Source organism: Bombina bombina, chromosome 9, assembly GCF_027579735.1.
Source record: "Bombina bombina isolate aBomBom1 chromosome 9, aBomBom1.pri, whole genome shotgun sequence".
In the NCBI taxonomy this organism is placed as follows: Eukaryota; Metazoa; Chordata; class Amphibia; order Anura; family Bombinatoridae; genus Bombina; species Bombina bombina.
In genome coordinates, this window is record NC_069507.1 from 1,585,768 (window position 1) to 1,609,325 (window position 23,558).

Below are 23,558 nucleotides of genomic sequence, written 5' to 3' on the forward strand. Positions count from 1 at the left end.
CGTCATTCAATCTGAGTGCCAATATGCGAGCAAATATCTTTACATCGGTGTTTAGCAATGATATTGGCCGATAGCTACTGGGAAGGTCTTGGGGTTTGTTTGGTTTGGGGATTAAAATTATGTGGGCTTCCAGTGCGGAAGAGGGGAATGAATTACTTTCATCTATAGATTGAAAATATTTCAGCATGTGGGGAGTGAGAGTATCTTGGAAGGTTGAGTAATATTTGTTGCTAAAGCCATCTGGGCCTGGCGCTTTTCCGTTGGGCAGGTGTCTCAGGGCTAATTTAAGTTCAGACAGGGAGATGGGGTTTTCTAGTTTTTCTTTCTGCTGGTCGTTTAATTGTGGTATATGTAGTTTGTTGAGATATCCCTCTATTAATTGTGCCCTGGTGGAGATTTGGGATGGGTTACTGGGGTCGGTGGGTTGTATGTTATATAATTTCTGGAAGAAGTATTTGAAGGCTTTAGAGATGTTCTGAGTGGAGAATTGGGGGATACCTCTGTTATCCTTTAACTGCATGATGTATTTTTGGTGTGTTTTTTGCTTGAGGTATCTCGCTAATAATCTGCCTGATTTGTTTCTTCCTTCGTAGTTTTTTTGTTGGGTGAGGAAAGCTTGCCTTTTATGTGTCTTGTCGAGATGGGAAGCTAGAGTCTGTCTGAGAGCCGTTATTTCGTCTAACAGGTTTCTGTCGGAGGGGAATTTCTTGTGTCGGGATTCCAAGTGGAGTATTTGTGTTATCAGGGAGTTTGTGTATTCTCTCTTGGATTTATTCATGTGTGCCTTAAGGGCTATCAGATTCCCCCTTATGACGCTCTTATGCGCTTCCCAGAGAGTGTGGGCGTGGGTCTCAGGTAGGGAGTTATGTGTGAAGTACTCTGTGAGGGATTCTGTCAGTTTGGAGATCACTCCCGGATCTGTCAGTAAGTGTTCGTCGAGTCTCCAGAGGAAATCTTTTATGGGTTTAGAAGGCCATGTCATTGAGCAAACTATGGAGGCGTGGTCGGACCATGTGATTGGGGATATCGAGGCCGAATTGAAAAGAGATAAGCCCCCCACATCCGCAAACACATAGTCAATTCTGGTGTAAACACCATGTGGGTATGAGAAGTAGGTGAAATCTTTAGTCTGCGGGTGTAAGGTCCGCCACACATCTTGGGCTACGATTTTCTCTAAATGTGATTTAATTTTGGAGATCCTCGATAATGGTGTGGAGGAGTGGAGTGTTGAGCAGTCTAACTTAGGGTTGAGAGCAGTGTTTAGGTCTCCACATATGATGAGTGTGCCCTTCTGGTGGTCTAAAACTAGGTTTTTGATTTTTTTTCATGAAGGAATGTTGTGCGGTGTTGGGGGCATATACTGAGACCAGTGTAATAGGTCTCCCGTATAATAGGCCAGTTAGAAGAAGGTATCTGCCTTCTCTGTCTCTTATCGTTTGTATTGAGGTGAAGGGTATATTTTTCTTAAGTAAGATCCCCACCCCATTTTTCTTGTTACTACAATGTGATGCCCAGAAGCATCTGCCAAAGGTGCGTGTGAAGGTGGAGGGTTCTTTCCCCTTGCGAAAATGGGTTTCCTGTAGGAACACAAGGTCTGCTCCAAGTCTGTGGAAGTCTTTGGAGGCTGTCGACCTCTTGGAGGGTATGTTCAGGCCTTTTGCATATATATATATATTGAGTATATAGTTATGTCATTGCTAGCATGGGGTCTAGTCTTTAGGTTAGCCATTATCTATGTTTTGGGGTGGAATTGTATAGTGTGTGACTAGTAGGGTTTCTATTTGTTGTATTATGGGTATGAGTATCTGTGCACGGGACGGACCGGGGGGGCCCAAGCACGGCCTAAACAACTGGCCATGCAGTTTTGAGGGAGCATTAAACATAACATACAATCTCTTAAAACGAAAAACATTTAACAAAAGAACAAGAGTTATTGAGAGAACCATCAATAACATGAGTTAAGGGATAGGGGGTGTCACATCCCAACTGGTACTGACTCATCGAAAAGAATTTTGAGTGATTGATTGATTGGGGGCAAACTTTGGGAGAGGGTTTAGTTCAAAGGGTAGATGAGAGGAGTTCCTCTAGGGACTACGGGGTGGGTCGCCTACAGTTATAGCGGTCCGTGTATGAAGGTAGTAATATAATCTTGCCTTGGGTGGCAGGGTTCAAGAAAAGGGGGCGAACCGCTTAGACTCTCAGGTAATATTAGTGTGGATTTAAGCAAATCTGGTTACAGGCCCTGGGGGCAAGACTTAAAGGTGGAAGATGAATTTTCCTCTGGTTATAATAGTTGGAGGGGGGGGGGGGGCATGGGTTCGTGTCAAATCTGGTTAGTGCTTATTTTTGGAAGGGTTGGGGTGGGGAGAGTTAGTAGCCTATATTTGTGGGGGATGGAAGGGAATGCAATTAAAACAAAATCTTATACAGTTACGGATCTACATTGTACAATAACCACCCTCCCGCAAGAATCTCTTACAGTACAGTAACCCCACATTTCAAAGCAAAAAAAGGGAAATCATGCCAATTACAGATCACGTGTCGTGGGAAGATTTTGTAGGTAGTAGGCAGGTAGGTGGGGAGGAAAGGCGTGGGAGGGGAGGGAGGGGGATAGGAGATGGGGAGGGGGAGGAGTGAAGTCAAAACCTTTTTTTTTTTTTCCTTTTTTTTTTAAAAGCAGTAAAAAAACATGGTAGTTACGAAGAAAGTGAGCAACATTTCAAGGCAGTCCAACATTAATCCCAGTTCCCATCTCCCCACTAGTGAGTTACATTGTGCCATATTATACTTATCGTGTCCTGAGAGAGAGATTCTGTGTCTTCTGTACTTGCATTTCTGCATAGCAGTCAGGCGCCCGTGGGCGCGGCTGGTGAAGGGGACCTAGGATGAAAGAAGGTCCAGTTTTTTCTTTTTGATGGCTTGGGACCACTGTGGTCTTTGCGGCTTGGGGTCTGCTTGATTGCTTGTGGAGGGTGGATCCGAGTCTTTAGGGTGCGGTTGAGGGAATTGAATGTTAAGACCTTTTGAGAGAGCGTCCAAGTCTTCGGTATCTTTGTAGACGTGTGTTTTTCCATCATGCTGGACTATGAGGCTGAATGGGAACCCCCATCTATATTTCACTCGCCTTTCTTGTAGGACTTGGGTAATATAACGTATTCCTCTTCTCCTTTCAATTGTTGCTGGGCTAATATCCTGGAATATTTGAATACTATAGGTCTGGAACTTAATCTCCTTCTGCAGGCGTACTTGTCTCCAAATCTCCTCCTTCTCTAAGTAGTGAGCAAATTTAACAATAATGTCCCTGGGAGGATTAGGTGGTTTTGGGACTGGTCTCAGTGCTCTGTGTGCACGTTCCAGTGATGTTTCAGTAAGTTTAAGGGCTGGGGCAATGTATTCGAATAGTTGTAGCGGGTAGGAGACAAGGCAGTCCTGAGTTGCTTCTTCAGGGACTCCTCTTATCCTCAGATTACTCCTGCGACCTCTGTTGTCAAGGTCTTCTATTTTAAGTTGGAGTGCTTGCATCGTGAGATCCTGTCTAATCATTTGGTGGTTAGCATTGGACATCATGGTATCCAAGGTGTCTTGTCCCTCTTCTAGACATTCTATTCTAGCCCCAAGTTCTCCAATGTTCTTTTTCAAGGAAGACATCTCCGTTTTAATTAAAGATTTTAGATCTGCAAGGTCGGATTTGGAGGGAAGCTGGGAGATAGTCTGCTGTATCAGATTGAGCTGCTGTGAGTGTGGAGCAGGGTCCTGATCTTGTAATATGGGTGTATCAGCCATCAGGAGTTCCTTAGCAGGGTCAGGGGCTTCGTTATCCTGTTTATGGAAGAATGAGGACATAGTAGCAGCGGCTGGGATGGAGGCCTTTTTGTCTGCTTTCGGCTTCTGCCTAGTCGCCATTAGTATAGTGAGCTAACCCGTTTCTTTCTGTAGTATGTATCAGGATTTGGGCTGTCAGGTGGTGAAGCGACTGTGCAGGGCGATTACAAGGCAATCCGGGGCCCTCCGTGACCACCAACTAGGTCTGCGTTTATCGTGGTTATGGGATGGTGTGTAGGCCCAAAGGAACCCTCCTCCCAGTTGTCAAGATGTAAACTATGGGCCCGGGTCATAAAGGCACAACTTTACTGGTGTGGTGTTAGGGGCCTTATGCGGCTTTATACCTGTGCGTTGATGGGCCTGGTGAGGATGTTCGTGGCCGGGCGAGTGAGCGCAGGCTGCCGTTGTTCAGTTAGGAGAGGCGCCACGTGGGTAATGTGCGGGCGTGCGGCTGATCGCGGGGATCCGTTCGATTGTTCTGCCCCGGGTCTTTCTCCGTTACTCCGGGCACTTCGATGCGGCAGGTCAGCTCAGGCAGGTAGGTCGTGAGGTCCCCCGGTCAGAGATCACTAGGCGGGGAATCGCCGAAGCAGGCCTGTATTTGCGGAGGAGTCTCTCTGCTCTTTAAAGTACATCTGGAGTGCGGCAACAACTTGGACTATGTGCCCTTCGGTTAGAGGTGATATAGTCGTTATTTAGACCCTCATTTGCCCCTTAGATCACCATATTAGAGCCAGTGAGTGGGAATGTGTAACGGAGCTGTGTCAAAGTGCGGCCATGTTCCTGCACGGCTGCGCTCCGCCCCCCGCTTCTGGGGTAATTGTAATAACAGAAGAGGGGACAGAATCAGTGTACTCCATTATGAAAAATAACAGGCAGGCAAAGAGAAAATCAAATTACAGATATAAAAGGTAGGGTAAATAAAGCAACCTTACACCCAAATAAAGCAGCTCTTCAAAGCAATGACATATTACCCCCTCACCAGAGGCTTAAGCAAACTTCAGGAAAATTAAATATCCATATAGTATCAGTTTCAGATGAGCCCTAACCCAACGAGGAATAAAAGTGCAAAAAAATCCTACGTCCACATAAGCTATCGGGCGCTAATTAAAGGTGCTAAAAAAACGATGAGTGCATAAGCCGACATGCTCTAATAAGAAAGAGTGCAAAAAACACCTCAAATAACTGACGCACGCTAACAAAAAGGGAGCGTGAAAAGTCGACCCACGCTAACGAATACTTAAAGGGATAGGAAAGCCAAAAAAAATCTTTAACTTGTTCAAAACTTCTATATATAATAAATATCTTTTAATAGGCACCTCTTTAAAGTTCTCTTTTCATTCCTTGTAATTTTAATTCTAAATTTAAATCTGCGCTAAACCCATTTTATATTCATTACATGGCCCTATTACAATGTTCTTCCTAGGTAGAAATATTATGGCAGCCCGCATGCGTATCTAAACTATTTTATTGCAAAAGCATGCACAGAATCGCCCTCCTCTCTCCACTTACCCAGCGAAGCGTCACGCTCCAAGCATCGGATGCCGGTGCCATGCGATTAAAAGAAAAACAAATATGTTGGCTGTGTGTTTCTGTCCAAAGTGCGCATGCGAAAAAAGCAAGCGTGCATGCTAAGGGGACAGACATTACATCACAGGCATATTAAAATGAACGGACACAGCCGCTTCTCCATTGGATGGGGGTGGAAGCTGCATAAACTCTTCCTCCTTTTATGGGCGGTCGTTACTGCTCGTCTCAGGATAATTTAACCCCTTAATGACCACAATGTACCCTGTATGTCACTGGTCGTTAAGGGTTTTTTCAGGACATTAAAGCACAAGTCTAGCAAGAACATGCTATTAATGCCCTCCCTCCAGAAGGCTTTGTGGAATAGAGCAGTCTCAACGCTGGTGGCAAGACCGCACTATAAAACAATCAAGTCCCAAAAAAGGCCAGCGACATACAGGGTACGTCGCTGGTCCTTAAGGGGTTAAACATTATATTGAAGGTATGTAGAAGCTTTGGTTGTAAACAAAAATAGTTTTAATTTATTACTTACATTAATTCAAATAAAGTATTTTATTTAAGCACACAGGTGGAAGAATTTCTAACTAATAGTGTGAAATAAGGTACCTATATATCCAAACCTAAAAATGCTATACACTACAATATGGTCCCAGTGACACCTGTGGCAGTCCTGTGATTAACTCCCATAGGGTGTTCTGTGCAACTACCCATACTCCACAGACATCCCTCTGTCCAAACTGTAGCTCTCTGAGAGGAAAACTGGGCTTCAAATTGGTCTGAGCACCCTTCTCACAAACATCTGGAGCACCTTCCTTCCTCACCTTCCTCCTGCTAGTTTCCAGTAAGGTGGGAGGGTTTTAAGGGCTCTTGGAATTTTAGGATCTGTACCTCCTCCTAGTGGCCAGTAGTATAATTCCCAGGAGTAATGGATTGTGGACTATCACCACCTTTATGAAAGAAGAACAGGTGACTGAGACATTGAAACGGTGGAATACACAGGCTTAAGGTGCCTTTTATATAACACCAGCATACACAAGAAAAGCATAACTGCCAAATATTAATACTACCTAAAGCAGGGGTGGGCAAGAGGTAGATCGCGGTCTACCAGTGGACCACAAGTGAATTTTGAGGTGACCGCCTGGAAGATTTCAAAAGTCTAATTAATAAGAGAAACATTTCTCACACATCTAGATTATGAGTGAAGAGCGTCGCCACCGTAGATGTATGAGTAATGTTTCTCTTATGCAGACTTTTGAAATCGGCTATGAGTCTATGATGGCGGTATGTGTACTTCAGCATGTGCGACACTGCTGTAGCTAAACTCACAGCCCCAGCTTTGGTTACTGCCTTTCCCAAACTCTCCTACTTTTTGTCTCAAGAGCGATCAGTCCATAGTACAGAGTCTTCATGCGCCAGGCTGAGATGCTGCTCGGTACCTCGGGGTTTGGCAGTTCCAGGTCCTGCTCTGTCTGATACTCTGCTGCAACTTTCTAGTTCTTTCCTCCGTTACTTGTCAGCAGGCTCTGCCGGGTGAATGGTCTGGTGTTGTTTTTCCCCCCAGGTATTGTTTCTCCCCTCAGGTTCTTTTACTTACTCTGTACCAGGCTTTGATGCTGCTCTCTGATACTTTCTAGTTCTTTCCTCCGTTACTTGTCAGCAGGCTCTGCCGGGTGAATGGTCTGGTGGTGTTTTTCCCCCCAGGGTCTGTTACTTCCCTCAGGTTCTTTTACTTACTCTGTACCAGGCTTTGATGCTGCTCTCTGATACTTTCTAGTTCTTTCCTCCGTTACTTGTCAGCAGGCTCTGCCGGGTGAATGGTCTGGTGGTGTTTTTCCCCCCAGGGTCTGTTACTTCCCTCAGGTTCTTTTACTCATTCTGTACCAGGCTTTGATGCTGCTCTCTGATACTTTCTAGTTCTTTCCTCCGTTACTTGTCAGCAGGCTCCGCTGGGTGAATGGTCTGGTGTTATTTCCTCCAGGGTCTGTTACTTCCCTTAGGTTCTTTTACTTACTCTGTACCAGGCTTTGATGCTGCTCTCTGATACTTTCTAGTTCTGCCCCCCGTTACTTGTCAGCAGGCTCTGCCGGGTGAATGGTCTGGTGGTGTTTTTCCCCCCAGGGTCTGTTACTTCCCTCAGGTTCTTTTACTTACTCTGTACCATGCTTTGATGCTGCTCTCTGATACTTTCTAGTTCTGCCCCCCGTTACTTGTCAGCAGGCTCTGCCGGGTGAATGGTCTGGTGTTGTTTTTCCCCCCAGGTATTGTTTCTCCCCTCAGGTTCTTTTACTTACTCTGTACCAGGCTTTGATGCTGCTCTCTGATACTTTCTAGTTCTGCCCCCCGTTACTTGTCAGCAGGCTCCGCTGGGTGAATGGTCTGGTGGTGTTTTATTCCCCCAGGTATTGTTTCTCCCCTCAGGTTCTTTTACTTACTCTGTACCAGGCTTTGATGCTGCTCTCTGATACTTTCTAGTTCTGCCCCCCGTTACTTGTCAGCAGGCTCCGCTGGGTGAATGGTCTGGTGTTGTTTTTCCCCCCAGGTATTGTTTCTCCCCTCAGGTTCTTTTACTTACTCTGTACCAGGCTTTGATGCTGCTCTCTGATACTTTCTAGTTCTTTCCTCCGTTACTTGTCAGCAGGCTCTGCCGGGTGAATGGTCTGGTGGTGTTTTATTCCCCCAGGTATTGTTTCTCCCCTCAGGTTCTTTTACTCATTCTGTACCAGGCTTTGATGCTGCTCTCTGATACTTTCTAGTTCTTTCCTCCATTACTTGTCAGCAGGCTCTGCCGGGTGAATGGTCTGGTGGTGTTTTTACCCCCAGGGTCTGTTACTTCCCTCAGGTTCTTTTACTCATTCTGTACCAGGCTTTAATGCTGCTCTCTGATACTTTCTAGTTCTGCCCTCCGTTACTTGTCAGCAGGCTCCGGCTGGGTGAATGGTCTGGTGGTGTTTTATTCCCCAGGGTCTGTTACTTCCCTCAGGTTCTTTTACTTACTCTGTACCAGGCTTTGATGCTGCTCTCTGATACTTTCTAGTTCTTTCCTCCGTTACTTGTCAGCAGGCTCTGCCGGGTGAATGGTCTGGTGTTGTTTTTCCCCCCAGGGTCTGTTTCTCCCCTCAGGTTCTTTTACTTACTCTGTACCAGGCTTTGATGCTGCTCTCTGATACTTTCTAGTTCTTTCCTCCGTTACTTGTCAGCAGGCTCTGCCGGGTGAATGGTCTGGTGGTGTTTTTCCCCCCAGGGTCTGTTTCTCCCCTCAGGTTCTTTTATTTACTCTGTACCAGGCTTTGATGCTGCTCTCTGATACTTTCTAGTTCTTGCCTCTGTTACTTGTCAGCAGGCTCTGCCGGGTGAATGGTCTGGTGGTGTTTTTATTCCCAGGGTCTGTTACTTCTCTCAGGTTCTTTTACTTACTCTGTACCAGGCTTTGATGCTGCTCTCTGATACTTTCTAGTTCTGCCCCCCGTTACTTGTCAGCAGGCTCTGCCGGGTGAATGGTCTGGTGTTGTTTTTCCCCCCAGGTATTGTTTCTCCCCTCAGGTTCTTTTACTTACTCTGTACCAGGCTTTGATGCTGCTCTCTGATACTTTCTAGTTCTGCCCCCCGTTACTTGTCAGCAGGCTCTGCCGGGTGAATGGTCTGGTGTTGTTTTTCCCCCCAGGTATTGTTTCTCCCCTCAGGTTCTTTTACTTACTCTGTACCAGGCTTTGATGCTGCTCTCTGATACTTTCTAGTTCTTTCCTCCGTTACTTGTCAGCAGGCTCTGCCGGGTGAATGGTCTGGTGGTGTTTTATTCCCCAGGGTCTGTTACTTCCCTCAGGTTCTTTTACTCATTCTGTACCAGGCTATGATGCTGCTCTCTGATACTTTCTAGTTCTTTCCTCCGTTACTTGTCAGCAGGCTCCGCTGGGTGAATGGTCTGGTGTTATTTCCTCCAGGGTCTGTTACTTCCCTTAGGTTCTTTTACTTACTCTGTACCAGGCTTTGATGCTGCTCTCTGATACTTTCTAGTTCTGCCCCCCGTTACTTGTCAGCAGGCTCTGCCGGGTGAATGGTCTGGTGGTGTTTTTCCCCCCAGGTATTGTTTCTCCCCTCAGGTTCTTTTACTTACTCTGTACCAGGCTTTGATGCTGCTCTCTGATACTTTCTAGTTCTGCCCCCCGTTACTTGTCAGCAGGCTCTGCCGGGTGAATGGTCTGGTGGTGTTTTTCCCCCCAGGGTCTGTTACTTCTCTCAGGTTCTTTTACTCATTCTGTACCAGGCTTTGATGCTGCTCTCTGATACTTTCTAGTTCTTTCCTCCGTTACTTGTCAGCAGGCTCTGCCGGGTGAATGGTCTGGTGTTGTTATTTCCCCCAGGTGTTGTTTCTCCCCTCGGGTTCTTTTACTTACTCTGTACCAGGCTTTGATGCTGCTCTCTGATACTTTCTAGTTCTTTCCTCCGTTACTTGTCAGCAGGCTCTGCCGGGTGAATGGTCTGGTGTTGTTATTTCCCCCAGGTATTGTTTCTCCCCTCGGGTTCTTTTACTTACTCTGTACCAGGCTTTGATGCTGCTCTCTGATACTTTCTAGTTCTTTCCTCCGTTACTTGTCAGCAGGCTCTGCCGGGTGAATGGTCTGGTGTTGTTATTTCCCCCAGGTATTGTTTCTCCCCTCAGGTTCTTTTACTTACTCTGTACCAGGCTTTGATGCTGCTCTCTGATACTTTCTAGTTCTTTCCTCCGTTACTTGTCAGCAGGCTCTGCCGGGTGAATGGTCTGGTGGTGTTTTTCCCCCCAGGGTCTGTTTCTCCCCTCAGGTTCTTTTACTTACTCTGTACCAGGCTTTGATGCTGCTCTCTGATACTTTCTCTGACACACTAATATTAGCTATAATTTGTGCTAGTTTCTGCAGCTTTCTGTCCCCAGAGTTTGCAGGGCAGTGCTGTTGCTGCTATACCAGTTTCTAGTTGCTGTGTAAGGCGGTACAGAGCCTGCAGGTCCTGCGGCTGTCACTGTCCCAACTATTTGCAGTAGTTTTCAGCTAGTAGTGGGCGAATGGAGAGCAGCCAACAGGACCTGCCCCCTAATAAACCTGACATTTCGTCCAGGCAATAAAATAACTTAGTAGAATGAGTCTGTCTGATTGGCTGAATAGTTCATTGTCATCGTACTTGAGCGTTGTGTTTCCCATGTGTTCCAGGCTTGACTACTCCGCTAGCCCTAGACTCGAGCCGTCTTGATTGTGAGACTACTTATTCATACACAGGCGCTGTACACAGATAAGGTTGTTTGATGGTCCCAGCGTGACGTAAAGAGAGAGCTCTCGCAGTAAGTAAAGAGTGCGGCTGATTTTTAAAGATGTATTATGTGTGGCAAAAATGAAATTTTCAGCAAGCAGGTACTATTTGAGGCAAAATTAAAATTTTTACCCAGCAGGTCCTATTTGTGGCAAAAATAAAATTTTCAGCCAACAGGTCCTATTTGTGGCAAAAATAAAATGTTCAGCCAGCGACTGGTGACCACATCACTTGGAATGAAATTAGAGGTAGCCCTTGCCTTACAAAAGTCTGCCCACCCCTGACCTAAAAAGTCTCAGGTGACAGACTGAATAAGTAGACGTATACTGATTTCTATGTATTGAAATAGACAGTTGGTTTTGGCTAACAGTACCTGCATCTGTAGAACAGCGTCTGTCTGTAAAAGTGCAGTCTTTGCTTGTGCGTCAAAAACAAAAGGATATGTGCAAATTGTAACTGGAACATCCACTCCCTGTGAAGAAATGAAAAAAAAAGCCAGTTTGCATCAATAAACAGAGTGGGATATTTAAAATATCAAAATGTATTTAGGAATATAATATAAAACATGCAGATAACGTAAGGATATATAAGTTTGTGACACTTAGATCATAGACTAGACCTTCAGGGTTTGATATCCAATTATATATATTTTTTTGTAATTAGCTCCTTTACCATTATACACAATTAAATACAACAGGTTAAAAACAAGAAATTAAACAACATAGTATAGCACCAATTTATATCACCAATGTTTTCTACACTAATCTACATATTCTTGCTGGAGAGGTTACCCTACAAAAAGCAATTACAAATTGTAAAACCTTTGTCATTTATTTGAGTCAATATGTAGGAAAACTACAATGGTGGATAGAATCAGGGTACTTGAACAGATTAGTATTATTATAAGTATTATAATAATGATTCAGCGGTTGCTAAGCATTTCAATAATGTTAATTTTGCAAATGTTACAAATATGTCTGATAAAGTTATAATGCTATCTGGGGGAAATTGACAAAAACATAATTTATGGTTTCCAGATAAATTAATTTCTTTCATGATAGTGAAAGTCCACAAGTCATCATGTTTGTGAATTCCCATCCTGAACACTAGGAGACGACAAAAGGCACCCCAACACACAACAGAAAAGAGCTTTAAATATCTCCCTCTTCCCATGACCCTCAGTCAAACATACAGCCAAGCACAGAGGCAAAACTTTTTTAATTTTCTGCAATGAGATTTTTTTAGTGAAACATTTTTGGCAGTGTCTCCAAAGAGCCGGTGTTGCTGCGTTTGTTGCCCTTACTCAGTGTGCATGAGGACAGTTTAATGTACAGCCTCGCTGATGTCTGCTGTACGTTCCCACAGTGTCAGTCTGCCTGGGAACCTGCTCTACTGTACTGCTGGGGTCTATATGCTTATTTTGTAGGGCCTGCTGCTCCATGCTTATACTGCTGATGTCTGCTGTACGTTCCCACAGTGTCAGTCTGCCTGGGAACCTGCTCTACTGTACTGCTGGGGTCTATGTGCTTATTTTGTAGGGCCTGCTGCTCCATGCTTATACTGCTGATGTCTGCTGTACGTTCCCACAGTGTCAGTCTGCCTAGGAACCTGCTCTACTGTACTGCTGGGGTCTATGTGCTTATTTTGTAGCGTCTGCTGCTCCCTGCTTATACTGCTGTCTGCTGTACGTTCCCACAGTGTCAGTCTGCTTAGGAACCTGCTCTACTGTACTGCTGGGGTCTATATGCTTATTTTGTAGCGCCTGATGCTCCATGCTTATACTGCTGATGTCTGCTGTACGTTCCCACAGTGTCAGTCTGCCTGGGAACCTGCTCTACTGTACTGCTGGGGTCTATGTGCTTATTTTGTAGCGCCTGCTGCTCCATGCTTATACTGCTGATGTCTGCTGTACGTTCCCACAGTGTCAGTCTGCCTAGGAATCTGCTCTACTGTACTGCTGGGGTCTATGTGCTTATTTTGTAGGTCCTGCTGCTCCATGCTTATACTGCTGATGTCTGCTGTACGTTCCCACAGTGTCAGTCTGCCTGGGAACCTGCTCTACTGTACTGCTGGGGTCTATGTGCTTATTTTGTAGCGCCTGCTGCTCCATGCTTATACTGCTGATGTCTGCAGTACGTTCCCACAGTGTCAGTCTGCCTAGGAACCTGCTATACTGTACTGCTGGGGTCTATGCGCTTATTTTGTAGGGCCTGCTGCTCCATGCTTATACTGCTGATGTCTGCTGTACGTTCCCACAGTGTCAGTCTGCCTAGGAACCTGCTCTACTGTACTGCTGGGGTCTATGTGCTTATTTTGTAGCGCCGGCTGCTCCCTGCTTATACTGCTGATGTCTGCTGTACGTTCCCACAGTGTCAGTCTGCTTAGGAACCTGCTCTACTGTACTGCTGGGGTCTATATGCTTATTTGGTAGCGCCTGATGCTCCATGCTTATACTGCTGATGTCTGCTGTACGTTCCCACAGTGTCAGTCTGCCTGGGAACCTGCTCTACTGTACTGCTGGGGTCTATGTGCTTATTTTGTAGCGCCTGCTGCTCCATGCTTATACTGCTGATGTCTGCTGTACGTTCCCACAGTGTCAGTCTGCCTGGGAACCTGCTCTACTGTACTGCTGGGGTCTATGTGCTTATTTTGTAGCGCCTGCTGCTCCATGCTTATACTGCTGATGTCTGCAGTACGTTCCCACAGTGTCAGTCTGCCTAGGAACCTGCTATACTGTACTGCTGGGGTCTATGAGCTTATTTTGTAGGGCCTGCTGCTCCATGCTTATTTTGTAGCGCCTGCTGCTTCATGCTTATACTGCTGATGTCTGCTGTACGTTCCCACAGTGTCAGTCTGCTTAGGAACCTGCTCTACTGTACTGCTGGGGTCTATATGCTTATTTTGTAGGGGCTGCTGCACCATGCTTATACTGCTGATGTCTGCTGTACGTTCCCACAGTGTCAGTCTGCCTGGGAACCTGCTCTACTGTACTGCTGGGGTCTATATGCTTATTTTGTAGGGGCTGCTGCACCATGCTTATACTGCCGATGTCTGCTGTACGTTCCCACAGTGTCAGTCTGCCTAGGAACCTGCTCTACTGTACTGCTGGGGTCTATATGCTTATTTTGTAGGGGCTGATGCTCCATGCTTATACTGCTGATGTCTGCTGTACGTTCCCACAGTGTCAGTCTGCCTGGGAACCTGCTCTACTGTACTGCTGGGGTCTATATGCTTATTTTGTAGGGCCTGCTGCTCCATGCTTATACTGCTGATGTCTGCTGTACGTTCCCACAGTGTCAGTCTGCCTAGGAACCTGCTCTACTGTACTGCTGGGGTCTATGCGCTTATTTTGTAGGGGCTGCTGCTCCATGCTTATACTGCTGATGTCTGCTGTACGTTCCCACAGTGTCAGTCTGCCTAGGAACCTGCTCTACTGTACTGCTGGGGTCTATATGCTTATTTTGTAGGGCCTGCTGCTCCATGCTTATACTGCTGATGTCTGCTGTACGTTCCCACAGTGCCAGTCTGCCTAGGAACCTGCTCTACTGTACTGCTGGGGTCTATATGCTTATTTTGTAGGGCCTGCTGCTCCATGCTTATACTGCTGATGTCTGCTGTACGTTCCCAGTGTCAGTTTGCCTGGGAACCTGCTCTACTGTACTGCTGGGGTCTATATGCTTATTTTGTAGGGCCTGCTGCTCCATGCTTATACTGCTGATGTCTGCTGAACGTTCCCACAGTGTCAGTCTGCCTGGGAACCTGCTCTACTGTACTGCTGGGGTCTATATGCTTATTTTGTAGCGCCTGATGCTCCATGCTTATACTGCTGATGTCTGCTGTACGTTCCCACAGTGTCAGTCTGCCTAGGAACCTGCTCTACTGTACTGCTGGGGTCTATATGCTTATTTTGTAGGGGCTGCTGCTCCATGCTTATACTGCTGATGTCTGCTGTACGTTCCCACAGTGTCAGTCTGCCTAGGAACCTGCTCTACTGTACTGCTGGGGTCTATATGCTTATTTTGTAGGGGCTGCTGCTCCACGAGGTCTGCACCAAAGATAAAGATGGCGGCTAAAAACAAATGAAGCCTGCAAAACTCACTAAGTCAATGGTAGCAAAAGACCACGTGGTGAAAAACTTTTTTTCAGCCAACATGAGAATGTCTGCAGCTTCTGACCCAGATATGCCTTCATCGCTGGTTAGAGAACTTGGCACCTCTAGCCCAATTTCACCCACACGGGACCCCATGACACAAGTTCCAACATCACTACTCTCTTCTCTAGCTTCCAAACAGGACATAGCAGAAATCATCAGATCCTGTATAAAAGAAGAAATGGCGGAACTCAAACAGGACATACATTCCTTGGGGTTCCGAGTCAAAGCATGGGAAGACACCTCATAACAAACCAGTGAAGCAGTCACCTCGCTACAAGAACAGACGGTGCAACAATCCTCTCTTCTAGACATGCTGCACGATAAGATAGAGGATTTAGAGAATCAGGGCCGGAGGAAGAATTTAAGGATCAGGGGAGTTCCTGAATCTGTCCTAAGGAATTACCAACATATCTCCAAGCCCTCTTCCAACACTTAACGGGGTCCCCCACAGCAGAAAGTATATAGTGGGATAGGGCCCATCGAGCGCTGAGGCCTAGACCGCCTGACACGGCCCCTCCTAGGGACATTGTTATTAAATTTAAGCAATTCAGGGAAAAGGAGGAATTGCTAAATGCTTCTAGGAAGAACCAGCCAGTGCGCTTTAGAGGTATGGTTCTCCAGTTTTATGCTGACCTCTCGCCACGTACTCTTCAGAGAAGATGTGAACTGAACCCTTTAACAACCTTACTAAGACAAAAGAGAATTTTGTACAGATGGGGCTTCCCCTTCCACTTATATGTCCTCCATGGGAACCAGAAACTGACATGCAAATCCACTTCAGACATGTCAGCCTTCTGTAGAGCTCTGGTCTTGGATCCGCCAGAATGTGACGAACAAGAAGCCCCAGCCGACCAACCAGACCACAAAAGCGCAAAACATCAAAAAGAGAAATGGCAACAGGTCCACCCACGCCTCTTCTAAGAACAAGCCTCACACTCAGAGCACTTCCACTCCGAAGAAAGGCAGGCCGGCGCCCGCATTGGAGCCACACAAGCGGCATCAGATAAGTGAAAAGATCTGAGAGACTCCCTTCCTTTTCAGCCAACTAAGCCTCAGAGGAAATTCAAAGAAAAACAAAAAGGTGCTGACCTTTGTACGGGACTATTGCCCACCAGAAGGATCATGACACAGGGGGTGTTGAGATACCAAATGTAGATTTGCCACAATCTGCCTTTAAATATCTTTGCCCTTATTCCCCTTTTTCCCTTGCCTCCCCATCCACATCCCTTTCCCCTGACACATAACGCATAACCAATCCTGCGTTATGAGCATAAAAGGTAAAGCACTTTTATACATTACAGTGGACTGAATTTGTAAATAATAATAGTTCACTTAAGGAGCTGGTTACCATCTCCAAGAGAATATGATTAAATCTTGCTCATTTTTTTGTCCTAATGAGAATGGCTTTACCAATTCCCCCTGGGCGATCCCAGGGGGCAATGTTATTTGTTTGTCGTTTATTGTTTAACCAGTTATTGCTTTGTATTTGTTTCACAGTAACAGAAGTACACACATTACATTATATTCACACACATTTGGACAACCAGATTCTCTTATATCTAACCCAGTATAAGAAAAATGGCACCTAGAGAAAAAATTATTACACTAATTACTCAAAATAATAAGGGATTAAATTCACTGCAGAAACGCTTGATTGCACTTAAAGATCTACACAGGAAAAAGGGTGACATCCTTTTCTTACAGGAGACCCATTTCCAGAAGTCCAAGGAGCCTAAATACCTAGGATATCACTACACACAGCACTATCACAGCTCATCTAATCAAAAGCAAAACGGAGTAAGCATTTTCATAAACAAGCACATACCCTTCACTCATATTCAAACACACACAGACACTGAAGGCAGGTTTTTGTGCGTTTTCGGCTTATTATAAGGTACCCCAGTGACGTTGGTAAATTTATATGCCCCAAACACTAAACAGCTTCCCTTTTTTTAAAAAATATTTCAACCAAATCCTAGACTATTCGAAAGGCGCACTCTATATCGGTGGAGATTTTAATATACCTATCCAACCGAATATAGACACTACAAACCCATATCCGTCTACCTCTAAGAGTATAGTCAAACAATTATGGAAAATTATGATGGACCAGACTTTCTTTGATATATGGAGATTTAAACACTCTACACAACGGGACTACACTTTTTTCTCTACCCTGCATCGATCTTACAGCAGAATCGATTATTTAATAACAAACCAAAAAGGTTTAACTAATATTATATCTTCTAAAATATCACACACGGTCTGGTCAGATCACTCCGCAGTACTCTCACAACTTGAGAGGCCATCTGCACCAAAAAGTACATTCCTTTGGAAACTAGAGGACACTTTACTAAATGCCCCTGCTTTTAAAGCTGAAATAGAAAAACTTCTCCCAGAATATTTTAAGTTTAACTCTCTCCCAGAAACCGATCCCTTCTTAGTATGGGAAGCCCATACGTGTTATAATAGAGGCGAGTTTATCAAAAGACAGACACACGTTAAAAAGATAGCCAGAATACAATACCTGCAATTGCCAGACTCATTGTCAAAGCTGGAGTTTGAACATAAAAACCCCCCAGCAGGCATCAACATATACACTGAACTAGAAAAATGTATGGAAATCAGTCCATCAGGCCCATTTATCAAGCTCCGTATGGAGCTTGAAGGGCCGTGTTTCTGGCGAGTCTTCAGACTCGCCAGAAACACAACTTATGAAGCAGCGGTCAAAAGACCGCTGCTCCATAACCCTGTCCGCCTGCTCTGAACAGGCGGACAGGAATCGCCAGACATCAACCCGATCGAATATGATCGGGTTGATTGACAGCTCCCTGCTGGCGGCCGATTGGCCGCGAGTCAGCAGGGGGCGGCGTTGCACCAGCAGCTCTTGTGAGCTGCTGGTGCAATGTTAAATGCGGAGAGCGTATTGCTCTCCGCATTTAGCGAGGTCTTGCGGACCTGATCCGCAGTGTCGGATCAGGTCCGCAAGACCTTTGATAAATGGGCCTGATTGAGTTATTAATCCAGGAGGCCAACACCCTAGCATTAAAAACTAAGCAAAAATTCTATTTTGAGAACAATAGAGCAGGAAAATTCCTGGCTTGCGCACTCAAACTTAAAACCTATGTTCATGAACTAAAAACGCCTACAAATCAAAAAGTGAACACTACGCCAGCAATCCTCTCACAATTCCAAACATACTTCACTAAACTCTATAGTTTAAAAAAAAGATTACCTCTCCATTGACATAAATAAGGTAAAAAATTATTTGTCAAAAATCCCCTTGCCACATTTGACCGAAATCCAAGCAAAAGAACTGGAAGCCCCAATTACTACAGCAGAAATATCAATGACCCTAAAGCAATTGCCTTCTGGAAAGAGCCCGGGCCCAGGCGACTTTACCGTTCAATATTATAAAAAATTGCCCCAATTTTATTACCTCAATTATGCTTAATATTTAATAGAACGGACCAGCAGCACCCCTTCCCTCCTTTTATGTTAGAAGCCCACATTTCGGTCATCCCAAAACCTGCAAAGCAGCCAGATACACCCGCTAATTTTCTCCCTATATCATTATTAAATGTGGACATCAAACTCTACGCAAAGATTATCGCTAACAGAATTAATAGATTTTTGCCCCAACTTATACAACCCAACCAAGTAGGTTTTGTACCCCTAAGAGAAGCGTGTGATAACACTATTAAAGTATTAAATCTACTAGAGTATTCTCAAACCCACAATATTCATTCAATATTTTTAGCTATCGATGCCGAGAAGGCCTTTGATAGGCTAGACTGGCTATTTCTCAAAACCACCCTCAACCAATTCGGCTTTGGCGATATGCTTATAGACAAAATATTTGCAATATATAACACTCCTAGGGCCTGTATTAGGCTAAACGACTCCTTGTCTGACCCCTTCCCCATCCTCAATGGAACGAGACAGGGATGTCCTCTCTCGCCCCTGTTGTTCGTTATGGCCATGGAAGTTTTAGCGGTTAACAAAGAGATCCACGGGATACAAATAGGGGACTCACAATACAAAATGATACTTTATGCCGATGATGTTCTTTTCTCTTTAACCCACCCACAATTGTCCATCCCGATACTGATGCTAGAAATTGAAACCTATAGCACGCTGTCTAATTTTAAAGTCAACATATATAAATCGGAATTTCTGGGAGTACAACTTTCTGATCAGATGAGCCAACAGATAAAAACGACATTTCTCACTGAAATACCTTGGAATACAAATAGCCAAAACCCTGGGTGCATTGTTTACACTGAATTATCAAAAACTCCTCAAATCCATTCAAACAGATCTGAATACTTAGCAAAACAAACATCTCTCCTGGTTAGGAAGGATTCAAGCCTATAAAATGAGTATACTTTGAAACAAACTATTTGTTACTAAGGCACTACTAAGATGTAATGCAAGAATATCGTTTCTTCTATGATTAATCAGCTAATTCTTGTGCTGTAATCACTAAATGAAAGATAAAAGGTGCTGTGTACTGGAATAATGGCTAAAAAAATCAGTAAACAACTGATATAGATGTACACCTGGATAGCACTCACATTCCTGCTCATTAAATTAATGAGATAGATGCGTTTCAGACAGAAGGATGGAGTCTAAAGCACAAAAATTAAAATATAACTTTTAATAAAAAAATTTAAATAATGTATTTACAAAAGGACACACATTTAAAATCAATGTTAGTATCATATCAGTTTGTTTTAGTCAATTGCCTCCCTAGGGGTTGCCTGCGGGTTAGATAGTAAAGGACTGTGTATATTTCAGTTATATCGGCTCAAATAAAGGTCAATAATAAATATTGGTTTAACCAATAACACTGAGGTCCAAATTTAATATGGCTGGTACTACCTCAGCTGATGGAATTACATGAGGATCAAGGTGGTGTACTAGTGTGCTTAAGTTGTGTGTCTTAGATCCGTAATAGAATTTTGCCGACTATCCAATTGAATTATTTGCAATTTGTATAGTGGCTTTTCTGTGTCTGTGAAAATAAAGTCACTGACTTATGGGATTAGTAAATCTATGTTTGTTGCTATGGTTTAAGTATACCTTTCGGCTGGATGTCACTCTCTACTTATGCAGTCAGTATGAGCGACATAGATAGTGCCGTTATTTATCTTATTACTGAACCTAGAGAGCATAGATTACAATCGGGTATGTATGTTGTATGTATCTAAGGACACATATAGTATTCAGATAGCTTGTTACCAACTTTCTTCTTAGTGTTTTCAATTGACTAAAACAAACTGATATGATACTAACGTTGATTTTAAATGTGTGTCCTTTTGTAAATACATTATTTTAATTTTTTGATTAAAAGTTATATTTTAATTTTTGTGCTTTAGACTCCATCCTTCTGTCTGAAACGCATCTATCTCATTAATTTAATGAGCAGGAATGTGAGTGCTATCCAGGTGTACATCTATATCAGTTGTTTACTGATTTTTTTAGCCTATAAAATGAGTATACTTCCCTGTTTTCTGTATTTATTTCAGACGCTACTAATCCAACTGCCCCCACATTATATAAATTTATATGGGCACACAAAAGACCTAGAATAGATTAACCCATGTTATATAGAAATTGCGACAGAGGAGGGTTCGGTATCCCCAACCTTAGCTTTTATAAACAAGCAGCACAACTAACTAGAATTGTAGATTGGTGCAAGAATACACAAAGTAAGGAATGGGTAAAACTAGAACACAATCTAGCCAACACAAAAAGCCTGGGGGGCATCTGTTAGACACGCAGGCAATTTAGGAATATCCCATCTCACACTCCTACATTAATCCGGGACACCTTGGCTACATGGGACACCCTAGCAGGAACACAGAGAGGAATCTCAACAATTCCTCCACCACTTACACCCTTGTTGCATAACCTGGAGCTTCCCACGCATCAAAACTTGATGATGGATGGGGCGCACAACATATCTACTTATTTTCCATGTTGTTGGAATTTGGGACATTATTAACAAAAGCAGCCTTAGCAGACAGAAACATCCCTTTCTTTAATAGATGGTTCGAATACTTGCAACAGTCTCACTTAATCACACAAAACAGGGATAAACATGACCTGGTCAGAGGTCTGTATCCCTTTAAAATTTTATGCTGGTCCACCAACCACATGAAAGGAACACTTTCAGCAATATATAAAATATTACTAGACATTCACTCCAGAAAACTTCCCTCATATACCAAAACATGGGAAACAGAATAAGGCTTTAATATCCCGCTTGAGACTTGAAACACAATCTTTAAACAAATGGGTAAATCACCTTCATCAATGAGCATAACAGAGACCAACATGAAAATACTAGGCCGATGGTATCTTAATCCAAGCAGATTGGCTAAAATTTACAAGCAATCAGATCCTTCATGCTGGAGAGCATGCAATCAGATTGGTACCTTGTTCCACATTTGGTGGGACTGTCCTATCCTCCAGCCTTACTGGCAGGAAGTACACGAAGAAATTGAGAAAGCTTTATCACACAAGATTCTCTGACCCTATTGTTTAATAAACCGCCCAAAATTAAATGTAAGTACAGATCAACACTATTATACATAATAATCAGCGGCGCTAAGCAACTGATTCCAAGGCTCTAGAAGAAAAAGCTGATACCTACAATAAAAAGTTGGAGAAAAAAATGTATCTTCTCTTCTGTCTTTGGAGAGATACCACTACCAAAAAACCAACAGGCTAGACTTTTATAATGCCATGGCTTTCTATTGGGATGAATATACTCACTCCACAAACACAACCCCCCCTTCAGATGCATAATTTATTGCGAATGTACCTCACAAAGTTATCTAAATATTCTGTATTTCTTTAAACTAACAACCTATATGTTAAACTAAAGATATGGTTACCTTAGATACAATATGATGTTACTATGATACTATGTTCATCTATTTTGTTAATTTGTCTTTTTTTTTAAAAAAAAAAAGGACAGCAAGCTTACTGAGATTATATCTTTGAAAGATAATGAGACAAACAGTTTATGTATAATTTTACTATTTTATAGTATGCTTGAAACCTTATTGTTTTCAGAATATGTGTATTGTCTTATACTATTTTACTATCAATAAAGCTTGTTAAAAAATTTTTTTAAAAAAATGAAACAATCTTCCCAGAATCTATGCCGTGGAACAGGAAAACGGCCCTTCAAAGTGTGACAGGTAGAAGCATCGCTCCTGACATGGACTTGAGTGCAGAAAGCAGGCAGCGAAACTCGTCAACACTGATTGCTTGTGGAGCTGTTAATATGAGTCGGGATGGGTTCGCAGAAAGACTCTCCTCCCTGCATCTCCGGACTTCCACCCAAGCTCTCACTGAGAGGCTGACAGGACTACTTAAAACTCCAGTCCCATTCCGAAGAGTACTACCCTCCATAAGAGACAACTCTGAATCTTCCGACACTTCTCTGCCATCCTCCTGTGACGAAAGGCAAAGAATGACTGGGGGATGAGGGAAGCAGGGGAGGTATTTAAGCCTTTGGCTGGGGTGCCTCTGCCTCCTCCTGGTGGCCAGGTTATTTATTCCCAAAAGTAATTAATGGAGCCGTGGACTCTCTTCCCCTTTATATGGAATAAATGTTTTAGAATGTTTGAATTAAATGTAATGGTATGGTATAATATTTAATTATTCACATGAATTTCTGAATAGGGTAAAATAGCTATAATTATTTAGCAATTATTTAACCTCTCAGTATTACCCATTAAACATTGTTTCTACAAAAATAATTAAACTTACCAATCGAAATGTCTGCTGTTGTATCCAATTAATGTAATCATTGCGGATATCTATAACATCTTGCACTTCATGTATATAGAACTTGTCGTAAGGTATGATCTGCCCTGCCCTTTCATTAACCTGTGAAGAGCATAAATGCCAGGGTCAGCAAATGTTACCAGCGGAACTAACAGAGCTGCATCACAAAAACAAATACATTATGAAGACATAAAAAATAGTAAGATATAGGCGATTTATACAGAACGAATATGGCCATTTACAGAATCAGAGAAATATACCCAAGGAGAGGATTGACAGACACATGGACCATTTACAGAATCAGAAAACTATACCCAAGGAGAGGATTGACAGACATATGGACCATTTACAGAATCTAAATTTCTTTCTTTTGCGATGTACAGAGTCCACGGATTCATCCCAACTTATGGGATATTGTCCTTCCTGAAAGTAAAGAGAGCACCACAGCAGAACTGTCTATATAGCTCCCCCCTTAACTCCACCCCCCCCAGTCATTCGACCGAAGGCCAAGGAAGAAAAGGAGAAACTATAAGGTGCAGAGGTGACTGAAGTTTTTAATCAAAAATACCATCTGTCTTGAATAGACAGGGCGGGCCGTGGACTCGGTAAACCGCAAAAGAAAGAAATTTATCAGGTAAGCATAAATTTTGTTTTCTTTTGCATGATGTACCGAGTCCACGGATTCCTCCTTACTTATGGGATACCAATACCAAAGCGTTAGGACACGGATGAAGGGAGGGACAAGACAGGAACCTAAACGGAAGGCACCACTGCTTGCAAAACCTTTCTCCCAAAAATAGCCTCCGAAGAAGCAAAAGTATCAAATTTGTAAAATTTGGAAAAGGTATGAAGCGAAGACCAAGTCGCAGCCTTACAAATCTGTTCAACAGAAGCATCATTTTTAAAAGCCCATGTGGAAGCTACCGCTCTAGTAGAATGAGCTGTAATCCTTTCAGGAGGCTGCTGTCCAGCA

The 23,558-nt window shown here is 43.6% G+C and overlaps 1 protein-coding gene across 1 annotated transcript in view; it reads right to left on the reverse strand.

Annotated features, from left to right (window-relative positions):
- Positions 1-23,558, reverse strand: part of HERC4 (HECT and RLD domain containing E3 ubiquitin protein ligase 4) — a gene marked incomplete at its 5' end in the record, with an annotated part of 748,563 nt that overhangs the window by 345,724 nt on the left and 379,281 nt on the right. Inside the window, 2 exon segments of the mRNA XM_053691837.1 lie at positions 11,000-11,098; positions 22,568-22,687. Of these exon segments, the coding sequence (XP_053547812.1) occupies positions 11,000-11,098; positions 22,568-22,687 (219 nt within the window).